This window comes from Erpetoichthys calabaricus, chromosome 1, assembly GCF_900747795.2.
Source record: "Erpetoichthys calabaricus chromosome 1, fErpCal1.3, whole genome shotgun sequence".
In the NCBI taxonomy this organism is placed as follows: domain Eukaryota; kingdom Metazoa; phylum Chordata; class Cladistia; order Polypteriformes; family Polypteridae; genus Erpetoichthys; species Erpetoichthys calabaricus.
In genome coordinates, this window is record NC_041394.2 from 247415201 (window position 1) to 247442858 (window position 27658).

General features: G+C 36.2%; 1 protein-coding gene across 3 annotated transcripts in view; it reads right to left on the bottom strand.

The window, feature by feature from the left end:
- Positions 1 to 27658, bottom strand: part of usp6nl (USP6 N-terminal like) — a 308470-nt gene that overhangs the window by 92714 nt on the left and 188098 nt on the right. For all 3 annotated transcript variants that reach the window (XM_028813853.2, XM_051935830.1, XM_028813845.2), the window contains 4 exons: positions 27171 to 27244; positions 13411 to 13493; positions 5426 to 5465; positions 3304 to 3384 (listed from right to left, as the gene is read on the bottom strand). In XM_028813853.2, the coding sequence (XP_028669686.1) occupies positions 3304 to 3384; positions 5426 to 5465; positions 13411 to 13493; positions 27171 to 27244 (278 nt within the window). The remainder of the gene's footprint in view (positions 1 to 3303; positions 3385 to 5425; positions 5466 to 13410; positions 13494 to 27170; positions 27245 to 27658) is intronic.

Consider the following 27658-nt stretch of genomic DNA (forward strand, 5'->3'; position numbering starts at 1 on the left):
AAATGTGACAAACATAAGGGGGTAGACTGGAAATCATAACAATGGCAATGTTAGAAAAAACAAACACTACATGGAGAGGACAGGGAAGGAAAAGAGAGCAGAGACTGGGCTTTACTATTGCTCCATTCAACTGCCATGCTTTGATCCAAACAACAAAGCTCAAATCAAAAGGGAGCTTGTTTCTGTTCCATTCCAGTTACAGGATCAAAACAAAACAAGTGCTTAAGATAATACAGGTTATGATTTTATGGCTGAAATTTCTGCAGTCCACTTACATTTTAATTTATACGGTTTTTACAGATTATTCATAAAAATTATACTAATAAAAAAAGAAAAGAGACAGTTGGGACATACTGAAACAAGGTTTATCAAGGATCTGAGAGGAGGAAAACAGTCCTAACTGGGCTCATGACACAAATTTGGTCCTACTCCTAGAAGTAATAGCATTTTATCAGTTTTTCTAATTTAGTTTTTCTAATTTAGGAAACTTTTCTTAAACAGGAAACAACTCCTAAACAGGATTTAGGAGCACTTGTGAGCTGTCCTAATTTGCAAGGAACTGCCAAAAGATGATAGTGTTTTTGGCAGCTCAGTCAAAATCCTAAAGCAGTCGTCTTTAACACTTCCATTTTTTCTTATCTTTATTTTAATACAATGATATATACATACTTAAATATAATAATATATAAAAAGCAAATTTAAGTGTGTGCATCAAGTTGTCATTAGTTTTGGTCAACTGGGCCCTGAAATGGATATGCACATATTGAAAATGGATACATGAATGAATGGAATAACAAGGTGCTGTGTTATAAACCCCCAAATTTTTAAAGCTTTCCAGTGAAATTTTGCTTTATCCAAACTACACTGGTACATAAAAATTAAATCGCATAGCCCTTGCCAATTGCATTTAACACTTCCATCTATCATTACATTAATAAATAATTTAATTTAGCAGTTGCTATGGTGAGTCTTAATTAACAGAAAAGACATCACAGTAGAAAACAAAAAAAAATCATCTTCATATGCCTATTGATGGATAAAGATGGTAAAATTAAGAAACAGTATACCCAAGAGAAAGACATAGGGTATGGCTGGCTTGCAGTACTGCAGCCATATGCTATAAGCACCCCAAAAGGAGATCTTGAATAAAATGCAGAGTAGCCTAAGCAGTATGCCAAGATATTGAGATTTGCCATGGTACATGGAAAGTGGAAAGCATTTAACGTGTCAAGCCCTGAGCATGGGGAAGCCTATATAAATAAAAGGTATTATTATTATAATTATTAATCTTAAATGAGAAAAGGCTATTCTTAACCAGTGAACTCGAAACTAAGCAAATTCGCATGGCCTAGCAGCATTGTTTTAAAAATGTTAATTAATGTGCTTTGTTGATAGAAATCACAAATATTCCTAAGTCTTAGAAAAATACACTTCTTAGAAGGCACCAAATTTAAGAATACACTGATTCATCTACATTTATCAGCTTTTACTCTTGTGGAGACAGCAGCTAATTTTAGAATGTAAAGGCTTTTTTGAAGGAGGAGGAGAGATGGTAAAGAGGACAGAAATTTTAAAAGAATCAAAAAGTATGACCATAGCTAGGAATAGCATGCAGCTCTCTTCTCTTTTCTATTCAAAACATCAGGATCTTAGATAGGGAAGAGTAAATGCAGACCAAACAAAAGCAAAAGTAACAAATCAAAATTTGTTTTGTTTTTAAGCCCAATGTCCTAAAGCAGTTATGACATCATCCAATAAGTTACTGTTTCTTACAATGTTCCAATGTGTGTATTTTTGTGTTCCAAACAATTTCTTATTCAGAGAACACTTCCTGATGGAAACAAGGAAGCTACATGATCACAGAGTGTTGTACAGACTCTATGTATGGTGCCTTTGTGACTTGTTTGATGGTCTGGCATTTTGAACAGTTTGTCACAAACAACGACATGTTTAAAAGGACTGCTAAAAACAAGTGTTTGACTGATACAGGATAAGAAATGTAAGAAACATGTATGGTTAGGTATAATGGCATCCCTGACAATAATAGGCTTTGTTGGCTACATTTTTTTGTGAGTACTGCTTGCTCACATCTCTATACTCTTAGATTCAGCTCCTTGTCGAGTTTGCAAGTTTTACCTATGTCTTTGTGAGTGTTCTTCAGATTCTTTGGTTTCCTTACAAAGATGTGCAGGTTACATTCCTTTGTTGCTCTAAATTTGCCTAGTGTTAATGATTGTAGGTGTGCTGTATGAATGTACCCTGCAATGGACTGCTCGGCTGTTTACAGTACTCCTTTGTGGTCAGTGATACTTGAATAATCTCTTTGTGGAACTGGAGTTCCACTATTACTAATGTTCTTTTGATTTGATCACTATTAAAAAAATGTACATTTACACTTTACATTAATCAAATTAAAGCAAGACTAATTCTTCAGGAAAGGTAATGAAGTCATAACATAACACAACAGTGTGTTTAAATCCATTTTATTGTTGCAAGGGATTGGAGCCCATCTCAAGACAATGGAACCAAGTCTGAGCCATGTAAAAAATGTATTACAGGTTTAATTCTCACACACACCCACACAGGGTGAATTTGGAATTAGCATGTATTTGGAGGATGTGAAGGGAGGAACTGGAGTGCCTGAAGGAAAACCAACACATACAAGGGAAAATGTTAACATGCCATTTAGACACTGAAAGGGCACAGGATAGCTTGAGAAACTGGTCACAGAATGTTAAAAAGACAATCAAAGTACTCGACATGCAGGTAGTAAGTAGACTGACATCAATCAATTGTTAAAACACCATATACTGTTATCAAGAGGCAAAAGCCACAAAGAAATTGAATTCAAAGATGATTTAAATAAGGGACTGTTTAAAAAAAATATCTTCAGTTTACTAATTCTGTTACAGTCATACAAACACAAATATCTTGAGAAAGCTGTCTTCTATCTGGCATTGAGCAATCGGTATGAATATCCATACTTTTTTTTTTTCTAAATTTCAGTTGTTGCCATCAGGCTGCAGATTTAGGCTCCCAGGTTAAAGAGCAACAGATTTAATAAAAATGAAATGAGGTCCACAGTCAAAGAATAATGCCTAATCCTGTTGTTTTCCATTCTGGAGATCTTTATTTTGGGGGTAATTTAAATCATTCTTGTCACATAAGCAGAAAATTTTGAAGAAATAAAAAAACAACAACAAATGTCAAAGCAAACATCTCAAAATGCAATTATTTTGTGTTCCTCTTTAAAACCCTTCCTATAAATGCAAATTAAATTCATGCAGAATAATTCACTTTTACCTTTTCACTGTTCTTGTATTTATCCCAACTCTTTATCATCTTCAACCATTTTGTAGTCCTTTCAATTTCTTGTATTTTTTGCTGGCAAAACACATATTTTAATTTTGTAGTTTTCACACTCAAAATATTAAGATGCACATTAAAATACTAAAGACATCCTATTTAGACATTAATCTTTACATAATGTTATTATTAATGCAAGTATAACTTTTCTTATAAAACACCTGATTTATTCTTAGTCTTTTTAGTGCGAGTAGCCACACATCTAAAAATCTTTTATTATTTACATATATTATTCACACACACACACACACACACACAACTACATTTTACAGCAAACTGCATTAAAAGACTGAATTTTGCAATTACTCAATTAACAAAAACCAACAGAAGGGCATTTTCTGCAGTGGATTAAGTACAGTACATGTACTACATGGATTGAACAGCTAGTGTTGTTCATTTTTTCAAAAATATCTTCATGAGAGCATTTCAGGTAGTAAAAGATTATGCCTCTTGTCTGGTAGCAATCAGGAAGTGGATTGTTTGTCTTTTCATTATGTTTTTCCATATTTTTCAATAAATGTGACATTTCTCCTCTGAGCTGGTAACCACTGTTTATGTGGTACCTGTGCCAGCCTCTACATGGCTGTAGTGAAGTTAATGGCACTTAGTGGTTATAGCCAATGTCATCATGAAGATAACAAGCCTGGAGCGTTACTTCTTCACATTACATTCTGAAGCACTCACTTTCATGGTTGGATTTCTTTTGTTTTGTGTAACACTCACTTTTTATACAAAACTATGCAAAAGTGCAAGTCATTGTGTAATGTGTTTTTGATCTATAAAGAAGTAGGGCATAGAAATGAATAGAGTTGTAAGTTGGAGGTCAGCAGTAACAAATGTCTTGTGCAGCAAGTGCATAAAAGCATAAAACATGGATCACCACCACAATTTCCTCTACGGTATATCATTTATGTGGTTAAGGACCCAACTATCTGCCAATTAGATCTGATGTAATCAATGTACAAGTAATGCCTTCTTTATAGGTTTTACTTGTTTAAATTAAAAAAAAAGGAATTGGGCCATTAGCTTTATTCTGGTTCCTAAGTTACTGGAAAAGCATTGTCATTTACAACAACAATAGTTTATCATGGGGCTTTACTTCAAATAAATAACACTACGACATGTGGTAGTCCACGAAGTGGTGACTTTTTGAAAACACACTGACAAGAATTAGTCAGTTCTTGTTTTAAACTCTGTTGTCTGTTTATTTAAGGCACACATGAAACACATGTTGTTACCGTTAAGAATGTAAACAGGACTGTTAGGTTGTTGCAATGTCTCATCCTAGGTTTTTAAAACCTGTCAAGTTCTCCACTTCAAAAACATAAGTTGACGGTTTGTTCCAGATGTGTTTGCCCCATTTTTATAAAACATCAGTAGATTTTTAATAAAATATGCTGTAATGTGAAACAACACATATCCTGAAAGTGAAGAAACAGGTGGCTGTTTGCGTTAAACAAGACAACTGAGTTGACCAAACTCTCATAAGAGAAAGATGAACAGTCATCCAATATTTAAAGCAGTAAGAATGAAATTCCTTGTAAAAGATGCATTCTGTATGACAGTTAAATTATTGCTCTAAATGCAAACCTTTTTTATTTTTTTGTGACAAACACTTTTGACTATTCCACTCGCACATAACCATTTGACTTTAATAATTTAATAATAATTTTTTTTTTTTTTAATTTTTTGCATTTATATAGCGCTTTTCTCACTACTCAAAGCGCTCAGCAATTGCAGGTTAAGGGCCTTGCTTAAGGGCCCAACAGAGCAGAGTCCCTAATGGCATTGACGGGATTCGAACCGGCAACCTTCCGATTGCCAGTGCAGATCTCTAGCCTCAGAGCCAAAAACAACCCCAGACACTGAGATTTTAAAATAAAAAAGACAAATGTAGCATATTTTCTAAAATAGGACAGTTTTTTTGTGTTAGGAAATTTATATTTTAAACATATCTAAATATATATGAAAAATTAACATAAATGTGCACATTAAATATTTTTCGGCAGTAAAGTTATTCCAAGTATATTGATTATGGGAGTCTAAAAATCCTATTTACCTTTTCTTCAACTGAATCATATGAAGGAAGTTCATCCTCACTATTAAAAAGAAAAAAAACACATTAGTTTGCCAGAACACTTGTTTGCAAAAGAAACACTTACCTTTTGAAACAATTATCAGTGTAAGTCATGAAAATTGCTTAAGCAGTAACTCTTTTCTATACATAACACAACAGGAATGTGGACATTGCCATTATTGTGTTTTGTAATAAATAACTAAATCAATAAATAAATAAAGAGGATGGTTCGTAAATTCTCAAAGATATTTTGTTGATAACTTTAAACATACTTTGTGATGTGAGATGGTAGATTGAATCCTAAAGTCTCACAGATGGCCTCAAAGAATACAAAAGGGCCTAGCTGGATTCTGGATCACACTTGTAAATATTTTGCCCACCTGCATTTTGGTTTCAAACTCAAGATGCTCCAGAATAAAAAAAAAAAAAAATCAGTTATTTGTTAGCAGACTCACTCAACTGATGCTCTACTTTATTTGTCACAATGACAAGTTAAAGTTTTTGGAACAGATATTTGTCAGAATTGCTTACTTGTTTGGATGGATTTTTTTCCAATTCTTATTGCCACAGATGCTACAGCTCATTCAGCTGTCCAGGATGGTGATTATTAGATACCATTTCAAATCATGCCATAGATTCTTAATGGGGTCTTGAGGTCAGGACTTTGACTGGGTCATTCAAGGATAATCCCTTTTCCCCTCTTGAGCCACTCCAAACTTAACTGAGCCCAGTACTTATCCTGCCTAAAGTTAATTGTTCTGTAATGGCTCTCTTTGTTAATTGAATCAAACAAGCTCTCTTGCATTATTTCCAGTAGTACGCTCTATATACCTTTCCTTCAGCACTGACAAGTTATCCAGTACCTACTGATTTGAAGGACCAACACAACATTATGTTTCCATCACCATGCTTCATTGTAGTGATAATGATTCAAGGGATTCTGGGAGAGATTGTTTTGTGCCACATACTGTATATTACTTTGAGTTGAAGTCAAAGCATTTATCCCTAGTCTTGTCTGACGACAGGACATTTTTTCTTGATTTTCAATGGACATTTTCTATTTAAATTATTTACAAAAATAATTGGGCAATATAGATATACCACAAAGTCTCACTCAAACGAGCTACAGTAGGAAAAAAAAATGTTGCCTTCATAATTTGAAGGAATAATAAGGCACGACAGTTCATTCTGCAGTCATAAACTTGCAAGATCAGGACACATTTGAATTGTTTACATACTTCGAGAAGAGAGGAGTTAAGTGACTTGCTCTGAAGTCAGTGGTTAGGGTTGAACTGTTAACATTCTGGTTTGAAGTGCAATGACTCAAGCCATTACGATATATCACTGGCCAGGTTATTGATGAATGAAGCACAGAAACATTGGGGTAATAAGTGGCTGAAGGTTGCAAGGTGCCTCTCTACCATTTTGCCATCAAATGGAAATTTTTCAAATAACAGTACTGACTTCCCAGCATCTGCTACATGGGGTAAGACAGAAATGTATTATGCTGTAAAAAAGAAAATCCAAAGTTAACCTCCTTGTATTTCATTCTCCATCACCAATATACACCAAATTATAGTTCACAACATCTTTAAAGTCAAAAAAGGCAGCCAGACTGGCTCAACAAAATGGACTCATTCACTTGATATTTTTTATCACACTACATTTTACTTGGATCCCAAACAGTAATTTAAACATTCTATCACTGAATCAATGATGAACTCAAGGTATTGATGTTTTGTCAATTTTAAGCAGTGAAAAAAGTGGAAACTGTGTTTTGGCACTTGAAGATTTTCTTTTTTTTAACGGCTATGCTATTGAATTCAAATGAAAAACGCATGAACCTATGGTGGAAAATGGCTTCAGAGTTCCATACCATTTTTGTTCTCTTAACACCGGGTGATTACCCAAATTCAACTAAAATTTTCTTCTTTACTGTGCCCATTAGTTTATCTGGCATCTTGTTTATGTTTACATTTATCCAAAGCAACTTACAACATTTGAGATACAATTGGTTACATTTCTTTTATTTTTCCAATTGGAGCACAGGCGAGTGAAATGACTTGTGCAGGGTCACACATCTGTCTAAGTCTTCTACTTGTTTATTGATTTTTTTTTTTTTGCTACATGATGTGGGCCTGCGGTGGGTTGGCACCCTGCCCGGGATTGGTTCCTGCCTTGTGCCCTGTGTTGGCTGGGATTGGCTCCAGTAGACCCCCGTGACCCTGTGTTCGGATTCAGCGGGTTGGAAAATGGATGGATGGATGATGTGGGCTCTAGGTAATGATACAAGGATAATGCATCCAAAAATACAATAAAGTCTAATGCTCCCGGTTGGACCTTTCAAGTGGTGGACTGTCTACTCTGTGAGGTGGCTAATTTGCTTTCTCACATGCACAAAATATCCCTCTCATCTTATCTCCCTCCAAACACCATGCATCTTCTCTTTCACACTGCCCTCTCCTCCTCTTCCTCTAAATCTATTCTCATCTACAAGCTCACTGGATTGGTTGGAGAGGAGCAACTCCTGAGGAGGTATGCCTAGAGGATCTCTGTTGCAGCCATGGGTATTCATGCATTTCTGAGTACCAACTAATGATTAGAGGGCATCTCACAATTTGCCTGAACTTCCCACGGTCCAGTAGGAAATCATGAATAATCAGGAAACCCTCATACTGTCCTCAGTATGGCCAAGGAATTCCTGTCCAATGGGCAGTTGTTCTCCCTTGCCTTCCGGTATACTGTACTTATTTTTCTGGGATAACAAATCCCCAAAGTGCACAATACTCTCATTAAGTCTACCATCCTCTGTTACGGACACACAAAATAAATCTGTTTAGGCTTTGTTTTCAGGAGTTTGCATTGTCCCGTGAGTGCTCAATAGTGTCACCTCTCAGTTGCAACCACCTCACCAATATAAATATAAATTAAAATTTGTAAACTATGCCTTGTTTATAGGAAGACTTTTTTTTTTGATCCCACTAATATTAAATGCAGCACACTGTTACTGTGATATCCTGAGTTTGTCACAATTACACTAACCACTTAAATAAAGTAGTTTTAAATGCTTTCCAAATTAAAAGAAAAATTATACAATGAATGTCGCATCAATTGCATCATTTTAAATTTATCAAATAATAAGCATTTGCCGCAAACCTTAACTTTGCAGGTTTCATATTATCACGGATGACTATAATTAGTTTTCATGAAATTCTTTTTTCATCTCCAGGAGGATAAAATCATTCTGTAGCTAATTAACTGGCTACCTAGTAACAACTGCTATTATTTATATGTCAAGCACTTGTAGCTATGAAAAGTAATTGTCTCGGTAGAAAATTATGGTATGAAGAACCTACAGTACAGTAGGTGTATCATGACATAAGCTGATAACACTCTTTTGTTGCCCATATTGATTTTAATCTTATTTAGACACTGCTTCAATATTTCAATATAACACATGTAAGATAGTGAAAAGGACAGTTAAAATAAAGTTTTAATTTGTATGAAGGGAGATTGGAATTATAAGGTACCCAAGACAGAAAATGAGTGCAGTTTGTTTCATAGCACCTGTATTTTCCTGCCTATCTGCTCCCTTACTAGGAAGGATTATTTATTCCCAGTACAGCTTGCTTGTACACCCACACACAGCTACAGTCTGTGGGCAAATGGATGGGAGGGAGAGAGGGTACACCCATGTTTAGTGATTGTTTCTTGGAATTCAAAAGTCAGAGACAGATATGGCCTGGACTCATCTGCAGTTTATATGCTTTTTAAATATGGGAAGAATAAAGCATTAACAAATACCACAGGCAGTAGCATACTTTGACTAGGGATGGCACTAAGAAAGCAGAAAACTGCACAGGGGGAGTCTGAGTGAAACACAACAGTTAGATACTCTGCTTGGGGTGTATTGATAAATAGGATGAGACAGACTACAGCAGAGGGCTGGAAAACTTTTGTATCTTGGTACCAGAAATAATTGTCTGCAGCTTAACATTAACAAAAGTATTGCAGAGTTGCTAAGGGGCAGTATGATCTGTATACAGTGGTGTGAAAAACTATTTGCCCCCTTCCTGATTTCTTATTCTTTTGCATGTTTGTCACACAAAATGTTTCTGATCATCAAACACATTTAACCATTAGTCAAATATAACACAAGTAAACACAAAATGCAGTTTGTAAATGGTGGTTTTTATTATTTAGGGAGAAAAAAAAATCCAAACCTACATGGCCCTGTGTGAAAAAGTAATTGCCCCCCTGAACCTAATAACTGGTTGGGCCACCCTTAGCAGCAATAACTGCAATCAAGCGTTTGCGATAACTTGCAATGAGTCTTTTACAGCGCTCTGGAGGAATTTTGGCCCACTCATCTTTGCAAAATTGTTGTAATTCAGCTTTATTTGAGGGTTTTCTAGCATGAACCGCCTTTTTAAGGTCATGCCATAGCATCTCAATTGGATTCAGGTCAGGACTTTGACTAGGCCACTCCAAAGTCTTCATTTTGTTTTTCTTCAGCCATTCAGAGGTGGATTTGCTGGTGTGTTTTGGGTCATTGTCCTGTTGCAGCACCCAAGATCGCTTCAGCTTGAGTTGACGAACAGATGGCCGGACATTCTCCTTCAGGATTTTTTGGTAGACAGTAGAATTCATGGTTCCATCTATCACAGCAAGCCTTCCAGGTCCTGAAGCAGCAAAACAACCCCAGACCATCACACTACCACCATCATATTTTACTGTTGGTATGATGTTCTTTTTCTGAAATGCTGTGTTCCTTTTACGCCAGATGTAACGGGACATTTGCCTTCCAAAAAGTTCAACTTTTGACTCATCAGTCCACAAGGTATTTTCCCAAAAGTCTTGGCAATCATTGAGATGTTTCTTAGCAAAATTGAGACGAGCCCTAATGTTCTTTTTGCTTAACAGTGGTTTGCGTCTTGGAAATCTGCCATGCAGGCCGTTTTTGCCCAGTCTCTTTCTTATGGTGGAGTCGTGAACACTGACCTTAATTGAGGCAAGTGAGGCCTGCAGTTCTTTAGACGTTGTCCTGGGGTCTTTTGTGACCTCTTGGATGAGTCGTCTCTGCGCTCTTGGGGTAATTTTGGTCGGCCGGCCACTCCTGGGAAGGTTCACCACTGTTCCATGTTTTTGCCATTTGTGGATAATGGCTCTCACTGTGGTTTGCTGGAGTCCCAAAGCTTTAGAAATGGCTTTATAACCTTTACCAGACTGATAGATCTCAATTACTTCTGTTCTCATTTGTTCCTGAATTTCTTTGGATCTTGGCATGATGTCTAGCTTTTGAGATGCTTTTGGTCTACTTCTCTGTGTCAGGCAGCTCCTATTTAAGTGATTTCTTGATTGAAATAGGTGTGGCAGTAATCAGGCCTGGGGTTGGCTACGGAAATTGAACTCAGGTGTGATACACCACAGTTAGGTTATTTTTTAACAAGGGGGCAATTACTTTTTCACACAGGGCCATGTAGGTTTGGATTTTTTTTCTCCCTAAATAATAAAAACCATCATTTAAAAACTGCATTTTGTGTTTACTTGTGTTATATTTGACTAATGGTTAAATGTGTTTGATGATCAGAAACATTTTGTGTGACAAACATGCAAAAGAATAAGAAATCAGGAAGGGGGCAAATAGTTTTTCACACCACTGTATGTCCTGAGTGCCAAAGAACAGCAAAAGGTGGGACATCAGTATTGAGAAGACAGGGAGATGGCTCCCTGCTTGGACGTCTACAATACTCTCCAAGGTATTAGAGGACAGGTAGTCCTGCATATATAGTATAAGAGAGAGAGTTAGAGAGAGGCCAGAGGGGGAAAGGAGCTAGGTTTCAGTACCTTCTGGCTGACAGAACACATGAACTTTAACATTTCAATCAAGGACCCTTTACTTGTTAGAACAGCTAGTGGGAGGCATTTCATACAGCATTGGTATCTGCTTTTTAAATGCAACTGTGACCATCATATTGATCACATTAAGATTTTTCTTTTGTTTCTTTCTCATCTTTGTGTGCTGAAGTGGCACAGTTACAATAACTATGTCATTTCTCTAAACTGGGACACGTTTTTTAGATTTTCTTTTGTATCATATTAATTTTTTTTCATTGCCCTGTTATAGATCATTTGAGAGTTCTAACTCCAAGGAATATTTCAATGTATGTACTTTTTATTAATGATTTAGTTTGGAATAAATAAAGTATATTTGCTATTTCATTTTAAGTGAATTGCATCTCCATTTTGTAGCTTTAACATTTTGTTACTGAGTTGCTGTGGGGGGCTAGGGTGCACAATATTTTTGCTAGGTCCTATCTCCCAAGACACAGTATGTGCCACGTCATGATGCTACACTTTATAACCCTGAGCACCTCTCAGTACAGTGTTTTAGTTTACAGATTGAAACCTCAACCAATCTAAAGGCGCTTTTACACTTAGCTCATGGGACACTTTTTTTTTTTGAGCCCCCATAGTCAGAATCATTAAGTTAGATGTGAACACGCCAATCGTATTTTGGTGCAGACCAAAACAACTGAACTAAGACCCTTTGAAAGTGGTTGAGCTGGTGTATTACCAAGTGAACCCTGGAGCGACTCGTGTGAAGTATGAATGTAATCCAACCTGTGATTGAGCAAACTACAAGAAATACTGTGTATTATGAGAAACAATCTGACAATCTCAGTATTAAAATCAAATCACACATTTGTAGAAGTTTGCATAAAACAGCTCACAAAATTACCAGTCAATAACATCAATCCTAGCACCTGATTCAGCCTCAGAGCTTGCTTTCTTTCTCACAATCAGATTGGATAGTAGAGGACAACATTAAAAAGGCGTAGATTCACTTGTGATCATGCAGATTAAACCAACCACCTGCAACATTATGGACTACAAGGCTTGTGTTTGTTAGTGTTTAAAACTTTCTGGTTAATGACTCATAGCTTTACATTTCTCAGCTTGGTTTACATATATTATGTGATTTTGGCATGATTTTACCATCACATTTCCTGAATGTCACTGTTCAGCAACTGCAGTAAGCATGCACTGTACATTAGGTGTTGGCATTGTCATGCTCATTTCCACCTTTTTGATTTTTGAAAGTTATCTTATAGCAACACATATACAACTAAATGGACAATGACTAAATTATCTTAGGAAATGTTTACTGGAAGAACCCAAAATAAACACATAAAATGGTAAATTCAGAGTACATCAGTTATGTACCTCCAACTCTCTTGTCAAATCTTCCCCAACGTTCTAAATGTCCAGGTATACCTTTTTCTTTTCTTGTAGTTTCAAACCATAGTAAGCAACACAACTTTGTTCATTGTTGACATTTTGAGAAGCCTATGGCCATATTGTTTTTTTGAATGGGTAAAGCTTTATTAAAAAATTGATTAAACTATCCATCAGGGCCATGTACATGTTTCAAGCATATTCATATAATAGTGTAATATTGATCAGTTTGCAAATTGTATATGATAGACAAAATGATATGGGGCTTATTATTACCATTAATCAGGTGCATAATCGAAAAAAGATCAGAGGCTGGATACAATAGATCAGGGCTTAAGTCTTGGAAGCCCCTACCTCTTCCCAACACCACTGTATCAGTACATACTTGTTTTGGAACACATATACACACACACAGATTTTATTTGGAAACCAGTATTGTAAACTTGAATTCATTCTGGTTATAATGCATTCTAATTATAGTACTTATATAAAACACAAAGTGGGGTAATATTGTATATTTCTCTTGTCCAGTGTCAGTAATCACTTCTCCACACAAACCTCAGGGGTAAAAGGAAAGGAAAATAATAAAGGAAAAGGTTTTGACAAGTATCCATCTCATAAATGTCAAATTGCTTTTTTTGTATATAACATTAATTAAATAGTAAGTTTTAAAAAATGACATCCCTTAAAAGCAATACACAAGTACTAAGGAAAAAAAAACAACTTACTGAAGAAATCCAAAGCGATCTGTGACTTTATAAACCCGGTAGTTAGCATCTTCCCATGGTTCCACTGTTGCTCCTTCTTTTCCCTAAAATAAATCACAAATATAACTTTACATTTTTACTTGCCCCTGGAATATAAGTCATTTCTCTTTCTGGGAATCATGAAAGAATGCTTTAAAGAAGATTTGATAATACTTTCTTATGCAAATGTTGCTATATAAACTAAAGGCTGACTGAAGGATCTGGTGTTGATGCCGCAGTTTAATTATTCATATAATTATTGACTTTGTGAGATGTGGATGTCAACATCTGAATAAAATATTGAATAACATAAGCAGACATGTTTAAAAAAATAAAAAACATATCATGGTGATTTAGCTATGTCTGAAATGTAACTTTTATTCTACAGTCAATTGACTGTACTTCCTGAAATCTCATATTAACTTAATTATTAAGGTAGAATATGAGTTGAACTATTTTTTCACAAGAAAACAAAAGGATGCTCTGTACAGTTTGACAGGTAAACAGGAGCTCAAACAGCCTGGTCTGGCCACAAGAACAAGCTGCGATGCTCACCAATGCAGTTTTGAACATTAACTAACTACTGTACATCGTGTGCTTTGGCAAATGCATTGGAGTATGTGAGCATATCTGTAAAATAGCCCACCTTATTCAGAGTGGCTGCTGTTTATCTAATGACAAATACAGACCAAGTAGTTTAGAGTGCAAAGAAACATGAAGCTGCCTTTAAATGTGTCATATTACAATTTTTGTTAATCTGTGTGAAGACAAGTTATATTACACAAAATGAAAAACGTTTTTGGAAATGGGCAAAGCCATTTTCTTATTCAAGTTATTTCTGATATTTACACCTTCCAACTATACAGAAAGTATCTGACCTCTCCGGCTGAGCAGTAAAGCCTGGAACAGGTTGGACTGCTTAAATATACAGTTCAGTAGATAAATCAGTTGAAGTATCCATGGGTGTAATCACAAGAGTGATGTTCGCAATGTTTCACCTTTTTATGTTTATTCAGTAGTCAATTCAGTGTGCCTGTCAAAAGGAACATGGTTAAAGAAAAAAAATGCCCCAGAAGCCAAATATAAAAGAATTTCACTTTATAGCCCACATCACATTTGTTTGAAGTTTTCATACTTAAACTGCTAGATGAATTTTTCTTCATTTATAAGTGGACATTGAAAAGTTTAGTTTGCAGTCCACTATAAGTAACTTGACTTAATGGCTAAGGCACTGACTGGACCATAATGTGGAAGGTTCCAGGTTCAGTTCATGCCAATGATGCATGGTGTGCCACTGAAAAACACATTTATTCTACCTATGCTCCAGTTATAGAAAAATTGGAACAGATGTACAATATCAACTTCATAGGATTCAGAGCGTTCACAATGCAAGAATAATATTTTGCTTGTTAATACTTCAGTCAGTTGTCTGTGACAATATGGGGCTATGTTCTGCTATGTGTATGCTTAATTAAAGTGCAAGTAATGTTATATTATTGCAGTATATGGCACTTTGCATATATCTTAAGTGTAACTGATGCTTGATTGCTCACAATGTTTTCAGTCAATGCTGTTTTGTGAGAAACTGACCAGTGTGAAGGACAGGTTGTTCGTGATGCTGCTTTTAGTGACACTGTCAGATTTGTATATCATCATGACAGGTATTGCCACACCCATGGAAAGTCTTCGCTTTAAGCAAATATTACATAACATGTGATTCCCCTACTGAAAGGCCACAGTCTAGCTGATATAATTGACAAGGTAAAACTGCCTTTTCTCCTTCAGAACTGTCTCAGAATCATATGATTACACAAATCTAAAATCTAACACTTCTAAAAGTGTTGGTTCCTTATAGTAATTCCCATTACTCTAAATATAAGATTTTATGACTCTATATTTGAACACAATAATTTATATTTTTTGAAATCATCACATGTGGAATAAAGATATTCCTGAATCGCAATACGTATGAAAAAAAACAATTTGTTTTCCAAGCACTGACACTTCTGAATCAGTGCTGAGACTTATGGAAAAAAAATAGTATGGAGTGCTGCAAACAATAGTCCAGCAGTCTAGTCTGCCACTTCCTATTTCCTTAATGTTTTGAACTGAGATTTGAAGGCTCCCAAAGTCCTGTGATTACAACACCCGGTAACTTGTCCCAAGGATCCATAGCATTGGTGTTAAGAAGCCCCTTTTAACACCTGCATTCTATCTTTAGAAACATCTGGCAGCTCTTCTGTGGACTTGCTCTAGCATTGTTAATACAAACACTCAGACTGCACTCAGTACTCGAGAGTTTTGTTATTCATCTTAAGCATAACCTTCCTTGATGTGCACTGTGTGTTATGTAAAAGTCTGTTTTCTACATCTGCATTCTCTCAAACCCCTTGTGTCTTAACGCATGAACATAGCAAAATTCTCCTAAATGAAGGTTCCAAAATTGGAATTAGAAGTAATTTTAGGGAACATTTAGGAAATGAAGTATAATATTAAAGAAGTGCTCAGTGCTAGTGCTACCACAAATATAGCATCCTGAATTGTACACATAGTCATTGTGTGAATTTTGCACATTTTTCATGTGTCTACCTTGGCTTTTCTATGACATTGTGGTTGTTCTTCCACATCCCCAATGATGCACAAATTACAGTAGGTTGTTTGCCAAATTTAAATAGGCCCCTTGAGTGTGGATGTGTGTATGAGTGGGCCCTGTTTTGATTGGACTGTACCACATCCAGTTTTGGATCCTGGCTTGAGAGCCTAATGCTCCTGGGATTGGTTCTAGAACCCCACAATTCTATACTGGATTAAGATGGCTTTCAGAAAGTTATTATATTAAATGTGTTAAAATAGAAACCTCTGACATCGATAAAATAAACATATGAATATAAGCATGTAAAACCAGTAGATACAGGCCACCACATTTATCACTCATGGGGCTGAATGAATATGTTCAATGGCACAAGAAGTTTTAGATCAAAGAGAAAACTAATTTTAATTGGTGCAGAAGCTATTTAAATTTCTATTATCCTTACAAGAAAATGGGAGTGTCTTCATTTTTGTTTTAGTGGCCATTATAAAAGAAGAATCTGCATCTTTGTCACAAGTGCAGGAAGCCTCCTCATACAAAATTTGTACTGTTCATCATTGATTTATGCACAAAAGAAAAGGCATTGGACATTTTTACAGGAAACTGATCATTTAGAAAGCATTAATCAGATGTGATGTGATGTAAAGAAATGCAGTAGCATTAAGGGGAAAAAATGTAACAGAGACCTTAAGAATTATTAGCTCTATTGACAAAAATGAACACACCATGCCAAATCAAATCAATAGATAGCAATGAACTATACTTAATTCCAATGGTAAAGCTATTTTATCTTAATGTAATTAACTTAACTAACAGTATTTTTCCCAAGTTGTACAGATACTACAACTTCTACATTTTCTTTAAAAGACAATAAAAACATAATCTACAAAAAATTCTACTTATTTAATACCACACAGTACTAATGTTCAGGTTTTTTACTTCCTACTTCACCAGGGCATAATACAGAAGTAATACCCATGAAAAAAAACATTTGTTGTTAATCACCATAGAAACAAGTAAAAAAAAAAATCAAAGGGAGAAGTGGTTTCTGATCTTTGTAAAACAAGTAGTGGGTTTATAAACTGGGAAAAAAAGGTTACACTTAGCATTATATTTAAGAAATCCAAAACCACAAAACCTGTGGTAGACTTACTAGGAAGAAGATACAAGTGCCTCTTTCTCAAAAACATTCCAGCATCACAACTATAGAGCAATATAGAGAGTCTATAGAGAGTCTATTTTCTTTTGGGAGTCATTAAGTCCACATATCAAGAAGATATGTTGGAAGAAAATTCATGCTAATAACATGTAACACATTGATATAACTGGAGTTTGCCAACAGCTGTTCAGACTTAACATTAGCAGCAGATGATTTGGTAAGATGAGATCACAACTCTCTGTCCACTACATCATCTGTAGTTCTGATATAAGAAGAAACTTCATACCCACCATTAAATAATTTGCACTTCCTGTTTGCCAATGGCCACAGAACCATTTTAACAGCATCATGAACTTTACTAAATATGATAGATATTCCTACCAGAAGCATGCTTGCTTTTTGAAGCTGCAACTTACTTTGAAATGGATCTTCCAGTATGACAAAGAAACTATACATATCTTAAAATTAACAAATATATGGCTAACACAAAACAAAAAAGATGCTTTGCAATGGATGTGTCAGCTTCTGGACTTAAACTGGATTTAAAAACACTGTGGTGTAAATTAAAAGGCTAGTCCATAAATGTAGACCCAAGAACATCAAAGACATTTAGAAAAATTCTGCTCAAGAGAATGGTACACCATTTTTTGTGTTTTGCATCCCTGTTAAATAATTTTGGAAAATGCTATGTGCTATTAAGTACTAGACAAAAACAATGCAACAATTTTAATATCAATGCTTTAGAAAAAAGCATACTGTTTATCCACTTAAAATACTTGCTCTTTCTCCTTCTGGTTCCTCATAGAAAAGAGTGGTTTTTTTTCTGTTTTCACGTTAGCTGGATTATTGCACTGAGATAATAAAAAGACAGCTATGAATATTAAACATTACTGTAATGGTAGGAAGGTTTACTTTAATGGCCCATAAAAATGTTGCTTAAAAGTATTTGCAGATGTAAATGTTTATAGCTTGTCCGTAGTAAAAGATCAGATAGAATCAAATTACTTCTGGATTTGAGAAAATGGAGTGCTAACCTCTATATTGTTTACACAATTAATTAAGTGATGGTCTGGGAGTGGAGGTTATTTTACTAATCAAAGGTCCTATTTTAGCACACTCTTACACCAGTAGCGCAAAGCATAATCACTCATCTTCTTCTTCTTCTTCCAAATGCCCTAAAAAAAGACAGCCATCTTTCTTCTTGATGTTGTCTGCTAGGTTATGTCCAAGGTAATAAACAACCTTAATGAGCCCATACCTTTACAGTCACATTGACACAATTTTAACTTAACAATTAAAAAAAACGCCTTAGGAAGATGGGAGGAATCTGGTGTACCTGGAAAAAATTAATAGCACTATGAGGAAAGGTTATGTATCCTATAAAGGAAAAGGGCTGGGCCCCCTGGTTCTTGGAATTCTAAAGCACTACCAACCGACCACTGCTATGTCATAACACATCAATGACAGTTTTTGTGTTTGGGTAATAAAGCTCTTCCAACAAATAAGGTATAACATATTTGTCTGAACTTACAACAACTTTGTGACATAATATTCATCAAAAAACTTCTTGAGCTAAGCATATTTAAAAAGTTTCTTTTTCTTTTCTCTTAGAACTACATCCAGTATCTTGCCGTGAAAGAAAAAAATAACTTTATACTGAAGTGGAGAATTCAAGGAGATCATTGTACGACTCTTTTAGCCACACAAAATGTCCCAGTATTTTCTAAGTTCACACTATTAAATTTAAAATCCTGGCAGTAGTTCAATTGACTGGTTTTTAGTCATAAAAAATTCTAATTTAAGGCACTTTTCTCAATGCAAGGGGCTAGGTATTCCATTATTGTAACTTCTGGTTATCCATAACAATTGTAAATCTGTTTTCTCCAAATCAGCATATCTCAGCACCACTGGGAGCAAGGCTGGAACCAACACTGAATGGGGATGCCAGTCCAGGCACACACTTTACGTTCAATTTCACTGGGCCAGTTTTACCATTAAACATGACATAGACATCTATAGATGGGGAGGTCACTACCTACACAGTGTTAGAGAGTGAGACACACTTGGAGAATTCATAAACTCCACATTTACAGTGGGGCACCTGGAGATAAGGTGGTAGTTAGCCACTGCTCCACCATAATAGCATTTACGTTAGGCAGTGTGGTATAGTGGTTAAGGCTTTGGACTTCAAACTCTGAGGCTGTCAGTTTGAACCCAGCAACTGACATTGTGTGACCGTGAGCAAGTTATTTCACCTGCCTTTCACCTTCCATTTGGGGGGACAAGGGGAAAATGCAAACAATTGAATCTCAGATGTTGTAAGTCACCTTAGATGAAGGTGCCAGCCAAATGAATAAATGTACATGTATAACTATTCTTAATCGCTAAAAGTTAAAGACCTTGTATTTTGCCTTGGGAAACTATAAACACTGTATGATTAAAATAACATGTAGTGCTAATTTTGAAAATATGTACTTATAACTGACTTACGTATTTTTTATAAACAATTTCTGTTAAGTTATTTACAGGTTTTATATGAATAAAGGTTAAGATCTTGTGTTGGAGCACTGTATACTACAGTATTATGTCAGTTATCTTATCATTTGAGGCTGGCAGGGCCGGATTTATATGGCTATTCCACTTATGAGGCCCTTTCACCTTCCATTTTTAAGTTTGTAAATTACATGAGAGATAATAAAAATTTTGCTAACAATTTGAATGTAGGCCCCTCTTGATCTTGAGGCCCTAGGCTGAAGCCTAGTTAGCCTATAGGAAAATCCGGCCCTGGAGGCTAGGCAGACACACCTTGGTACATGTGCAAAAGTATGAATTTTAGTAAAGTAGGACCATTATTACATCTTCCTGTGTGTTAAAATGTAAGTGATGCTGCAAAAGATATGCATCCAAATCAGTATCTTTAGAAAGCCAGAAACCTTACAATAAAACACCTAATTCTATACCAGGTTGAAAACTAAAGAAAACATCTACTTAGTTGAAAGTACCTCAGAAGGCAGAAATCACTTCTAACATACTGCACATAGTAAGGTAATAAATCAGCATTATTTATTTTCCTTCAATTACTATATTTTTCACTCTTTGCTATATGAGGTACCCTAGGTTCTTGTCTATAAGCCGGACTCATGTATAAGCCGGAGACCAAAAATCATACGAATTTTTAAAATAAAATAGTATCATAGATAAGCCGGACTCATGGATAAGCCGAACGTACTATAACCTATAACTAATAGAAGGGAGGGAGGTCAGTGGTCTCACTCGCACCCATTTAATTTCTTTAAGGGGGGAGAGAGTGTGAGATATTGGCGTCTCTCTCACTCCCCGCATGGCGCGGTTGGAGCGGCCGGAGCGTGTTCTTTCTGCTCTGGGCGTCGCCGAGTCAACACGCGCGCGTAGCGGTCATTTAAATTGTGATTTTATATGTAAGCATATTTAAATATATATCGCGGATTTTTTGCTGGTTCGCGGATTTCTGTGGACATTGGGTCTTTTAATTTCTGGTACATGCTTCCTCAGTTGGTTTGCCCAGTTGATTTCATACAAGGGACGCTATTGGCAGATGGCTGAGAAGCTAGATTGCTTACTTTTCTCTCACTCTTGCGCTGACTATCTGTGATCCTGACGTATGGGGATTGAGCAGGGGGGCTGTTCGCACACCTAGACGATACGGACGCTCGTCTAAAAATGCTGAAAGATTATCTGCACGTTGCTATCTTTTGTAAAGCTGATTCCTGAAAAGACATGCTGCACAGTGCTTCACATACTTAAAAGCTCGAAGGGCACGTATTGATTTTTGACTGAAAAACAAACTCTGTCTCTGGCTCTCTCTCTCTCTCTCTCTCTCTCCCTCTCTCTTCCTGCTCCTGACAGAGGGGGTGTGAGCTGCCGCCTTCAACAGCTTTGTGCCGCGGTGCTTCGCATACCTAAAAGCCAAACAGCACCACTGATTTGTTTGCTAGAGATTGTTTTCTCTATCTATGTGACATTCTGTGCTCCTGACACACACACCTTTGAAGAGGAAGATATGTTTGCACTCTTTTAATCGTGAGACAGAACTGTCATCTCTGTCTTGTCATGGAGCACAGTTTAAACTTTTGAAAAAGAGACAAATGTTTGTTTGCAGTGTTTGAATAACGTTCCTGTCTCTCTACAACCTCCTGTGTTTCTGCGCAAATCTGTGACCCAAGCATGACAATATAAAAATAACCATATAAACATATGGTTTCTACTTCGCGGATTTTCTTATTTCGCGGGTGGCTCTGAAACGCAACCCCCGCGATGGAGGAGGGATTACTGTATAAGCCGGACTTATGTATAAGCCGATATTCTATTTTTTCATTTTCACAACTTTTTTCCTTAGATAAGCCGCGGCTTATAGACAAGAACTTAGGGTACAATATTTCCCATGATTTCCTGAAAAATAAATTAAAAGTAAATTGGTTACTTGATCTGCTGCTTCATTTACAAATTGCCTGGAATGTACACTAAGATATTAAATTTGTGGAATCACTGCCAGCTGGTCTCCTCTTATAGCGAAGCCACCTTTTGTCCGATGCTAAACCCTAATAACAAACACATGATCTAATACCATAAAATCTTAGTATCTACAGTTCAATTTTAAATTTTTACTAATTCAGTATATATGATGTCAAAGTACTATCTATTATTTTTATACAACATAGATTGAGAATTTAAAGGTTTTAGTTAATATTATCTAGGGCTGTGTTGCTGGTACTGTATCATTTAAGGCCTATTAGGATCTACTCATGCAGTCAGACCTGGGAGTAGTCTTTCCCAGAGATTTCCTGGTGACGGAGTGACTGACACAGCCTAATATGACACAGTTTAAAAAAACACAAAGTGAAAGCTAAGGGTTAGGTGCAATGGCAGTTGGGTAACAGTCAAAAGTGGGACAAATCCAGGAATACTAGACCGTTATGGATAGCGAATACAATGGAGGTTTCTTTGCAGGGTTGCTGAATTCACTCTCTTTGACAGGGTGAGGAGCTAAGCAATAAAGGTAAACCCTGAATTAGAACAACTGCTTCTCCAGATTGAAAGGTGCCAGTTGAGATGTTTTGAGCATGTAAGTTATGGTGGCCATATTGAGCATTTTTGTAAAAAGGTGCTGCTTTCTTTTCCATAGCTCAGCATGTTGCTACATAAACCCTCATAAGAAGAAGAAGAGTGAGAGTGAAGCATATCACTTATTTGCACAGAAGTTATTGCACATTAATTAAGTTTGGCTCCCTTTCAATGCTTATTAATTTCTTTTAAACTTGAAACAATCCATTGTCTTGTTTATTTAACCATTTTATTTTTGGTCTCATGTTAATTATATGTTGATCATTGGGCATCAAAATGACAAACATACAGTGAATGGACTAACAAAATAAATTTAATATAAAACAGAAGAGAGGGGGGCTTTTAGTTATTTTCTTTTTCTCAGTGTTTGTCAACCAGTGAACTGGGTCACGGGCTGCTGCTGATGGGTTGCCAGATGAGTTATAATGGAAATGGGTTGCAGTGGGTTGCCACTTCAATTATTATGCTCGAATCACCAAAGGGGGATCCGGGTGGGTTGTGAAAATGCTGACATGGGAAACGTGGGATGCAAAACACTCTTTTAACTAATTTAAGTATGTCAGGTAAGGTGTTAACAACAACAACAACAACAAAAAAATTCCTATAAAGTGGCTTCATTATTTGCTTTATATCTAATATGTCAGTAATATGACAAAATTTCTGACTAACAAATGTGTTTTACAAAATATGTTTCTATACTGGCCACCATCCCAAGGCAATTTCCTGCAGACAGCGTTCATGTTTACTAACTTTTTATCCTTTATTACTGAAACCCAATCAGGATAAGAGATTTTGACAGGATCACAAAGTGAGTTTCTGGTAGGCATTGAACTTACTACGTTGGGGTTTAAAGTCCACAAGGCTGCAAAGGCTCCTGTAATCCAGATGCCTGCATTTTTATTTTTTTAGTAATATGCTTGAAGATGCAGTAGTTTGGTATTGGTGCCAATGGGGAAAAAAGCAAATAATCCTTCACGGTCAAAATAAAATATTGTAGTTTCTATCACACCCTTAATGTGCTAATGAATAATTGAGGACACTCCATCTGGCCACTGCTAATTCCCTATTGCTGGGCATTCTGCTTTAAAAAAAAGCAGGAGGCCGTTTTGCTATGGACTATTCCGATTATTGTTAGCCTCGAGTGTAACCAATTGTATAGTATACCATATATTCAAAGAAAATAGGTTTTGATTAAAATAATTTTTATAAGCTCTAGAAGCCCAAATATAAGCACAGAAAGGCATAACTTTTTGGAGATTAAATTAAAAACACAAAATGAAAATGAGGTTCTACATTTTTGCATGAAGGAGTTTTTAAAAAATCACCATTAATAAAATTGTGAAAGTCACATTTGCAGAATTTATACTTTAAAAATGGAGACTGTAAGTAATTGTTTACTTACTTTTATGAAAGTATTCTAAGATTTATCACTTTATGGTTGGGATGTAGGAGGTAAACTAGAGTACCTGGAGGAAAAAGAACGTGCAAACTCCAAGAAGTAACTGATGGGATTTATAGGAGCCGACCACTGTTTCTTGAATAAAATACAGTAGAACCTTGGATTGCGAGCATAATTCGTTCCAGATTCATGCTTGTAATCCAAAGCACTCGTATATCAAAGCGAATTTACCCATAAGAAATAATGGAAACTCAGATGATCTTTCCACAACCCAAAACTATTCATATAAAAATGATTAATACAAAATATAAAGTAAAAGTACAAATCAACCTGCACTTTACCTTTGAAATGAATCGTGGCTGGTATGAGGGAGATGAGAGAGAGGAGAGGAGGAGGGTTATTGTGTGGACGACTTTCACTCTAACTAACGGAATACCTCTTATCTGTTGGCTCACTGGAATCTTCTTCTTTTTTTGTGACTTTAACAAGGAACCTATCCAATGACAGCTGCTTTTGCCTGAAAAGTCACTACACTTGGACACAAAAGAAAAAAATGCCTTACGCACTGTAAGGTTTCTAAACTCTTTTGGGATTCCACCCAACAGGACAACATGTGGAAGAACATCCTGAAGCAACCGCAGGCTCCCAGCACTGTAGCAGTTCGCCGTAAAAGCGAATTCGAAAAGGTCACGGACATGTTATAAGTGCCTGCTGTTGATGGGTGACACAAGGAACATTATAAATGCCAGGGCACAGTATTACTTGGCCACTAACCTGGCCATGACCATGCCTAACTGCTGTGTCTGTGTATAGGAGAGTGGCAGATCACGCTACAATAAATAACCGTGCTGTTCCTGTTTCAAGCTAAATAAAGCCGGTGTTGCTAAAGTACTGAGACTCAGCTTCATGTTTTGGGGTGCAAGACAGGGACTCGCACGTTACAGCACACACACGTGGTCACCATGCTATAGTAAACAGTATACGCTCGTACGGATGTTGACTATATGAGTGAGGCACGCCAACTGAGAACGAGAATGGGAGACGATTACCCACAATCCCGCAGCAAGAGCGAGAGAAGAACCATTAGCTCAGTTGTGATCATGTGATGCTCGGCAGACAAAGCGTATACGTACTACTCGTATTGTGAGACCTTGCTCGTTTATCAAGTTAAAATTTATTAAAAATTTTAGCTTGTCTTGCAAAACACTTGCAGACCAAGTTACTCGCAATCCAAGGTTTTACTGTAATTCATTTTAAATTATGCTAATGAGATAACTAAAGCAATTATTAAACAAAAAGGAGTTGATGATATACTATATGTAATATCAACACTGTAGTAAAATATCAAAAACTCATTTATCCTTCTTCTTACCATTTTTTGGTTAACATTGTTAAACTAAATAAAGCGATAAAGTTTCACATTTCTGTTCAAATGAAAGCTGACACTCATTTACTGCAGCAAATGATGTGATGAGAGATCTCCCAACAATTAATCAATAAGAGTTCATTGGTTAAGCAGCACTAAATTCAAACTGAAATTTGTAATGCAAGCAAACAGCTCCTGGAAATTATTAAAACCCAATGTCAAAGTAAAGGCTGGTCTGGATGTGAAAAAAGTCACTGTACAACAATCAAACATGGTCCATATATTATTTCATAGTTACTGTATATTCTGAAAAGAGAAATCTCACTGCCTATTCTCAATTACCCGCCCAAACCAGTTTTACTCTACAGGTATATTCTGCCATTGAGAAAACACTATTAGCAATTTAGAACTTGGCATCTATGATTCTGTTCACTACCTTTGAATGTTAGGTTGCCTTTGTTGAACCTTGTCTGAAACAAGAACTTTTCAAAACCTTAAAGGAGCCATGGAGTCAGTGACCTTTTTCAGTACAACCTTACAGCACTATTTCTGGTACAATCACTGACCTCCTATTACAGGAATGGGGTTGAAAGCTCGATTTCAGTGAAAGTCTAATTTATCTCATCTAGTTCCTCAATAATGCCAAAGCCACTACCACCAAAGACCCAAAATGTCAGGTTTCACCTGTGAGCTCCACTCACTGGTGTGAGGCTTTAAAAACACCTCCGTGAGACCAACAGTCTGATGACCTTAGAAGGGGAAAGAGACAGACTTTGCAAGAAAGGAAAAGAAAAGCCTAGGAGCCCTTTCATGTTGCAGCATCCTGGACAATAAACAGGGACCCAGGTGAATGCCCACCTGTTCATGCTGTCTGACCTCTGCTTAGCATGCACCTGACAGAAATAATTTACACCATGGTATGACAAGCAGACATCTTTTTTGTTAAACCTTCCACAGGCAGAATATTTAAGTGGAAGGCATCATACCAGATTATAATGTCTATATTTTTTGCAAGACTTGATGTAAGTGTAAACCTTGGACAATATACAAAAACAGCAGTATCGCAAATCAATGCAGGCAAACACACAATGAGCTGTCGGATCATAAGTAATCACAGTGTCAAAAATAAACCTATATGCAATTTCCTTTCACACATTTGAAGCAGAAACATTTAAAAATGTACCAGAAAAGAAGAATACATACAAAAAGGGGAAACAAGCACACTTCCCTTTTTCTAAAAGTCTGGCATTGTTTTCATTAAGGGTACACGCCCACTCTTAAAATTACAGAAGGTGTTGGCCCTTTGTTTGCAACTGAACTGTGGCCGTGAAAACCTAAGAATGACAGAAGGTAATCATAAAAAAAACAAAATAACAGAGTACTTAGTATCTAGCATTTTTATTGTGTGATACTGATTACCTTTAACTGAAAGAAGGAAAAACAAATCGGCTGACTTGTATATTAAAAATCAAGGAAATGAGCAAACGTGAGACCAAATTGTGGAAATCTATTTGTGTGTACCCAAGGAAGAAGTTAATTATATGTTGTAAATGTGTAAGAAATCTGTCTGGACAGATGTCTGTAGAGCCTTACTTGAAGTAGTGTATGTGTTTTAAAAACTCACTTTGTGTTGGGTGTAGGAGACAAAAAAGCTAAAAATCTAACACTAGGAACAAGCCACGCCATCAAAGTCCAAAACAACAATGGTTTTAATAACACATTCTGTGTGTAACGTGCTTCTCCCATGCTCAAGGCTGTAAATCATTTATAGGAAAACAATAAAAAGAACATGCCCTTTAAAACTGACCATACAGTAAGCAACATTAGAAATATTTAAACTGAATAATTTGCCAAATAAATTAAAGTTGGGTTGTGAGTTAAAGTATGAAGATAATACTCTTTAATAAAACAAAACTAATTTCTTGAAAACAGCTAGTAATAAAAACACACATATTTTAACACAAAAAATAAAATAAAAGGAAGTTTAATCCAAGCATAATGAGAAAGACAGAAAAGTCAGTTCAACTCAATTTATTGTCATCAAACCTTATAGTTATTTTAAACAGAGCTAAATGTGCAAGCAGACCTTCAAAGCAGACATTATGAAAACAAACACCACCAGACATACCTTGTCATACTTTGCAACTATTTCTGAGCGCTCCTGGGCAAGTTTAATTGCAGCATCCTGGTCTGTGTCAGAATCTGTTGGGATTCCAGAAATGGGATAGATTAGTTTCACCATCCTGACTTAAAGCATTCTTACAGTTTCAACAGTTTCATTCCAATAAAAATGTGTAATACTAGTTCTCACTGACAAGGTAAGAGACTTCCTCTTTCATGCCATCACAATGACTCATGTGACTACTCCCAACTTCTTGCTTTGTGCTAACACAAGCAGATTCCCAGGGATTTAAATAAAACAAATGCTCCATTAGTGTATTACTGAATTTACAACAAGTAGGACATCCAGAAATTAAAATGACTAAGTCCAGCCAATGATATGTTTGTGCCTTTATGTAGCAATCATCAAAATGCTAACAGAAGACATGCAAACTAATCACAACCAGCTTGAAAAATCCAGCACGGTCGTCACACTATTGTTTATTAAACTTATGA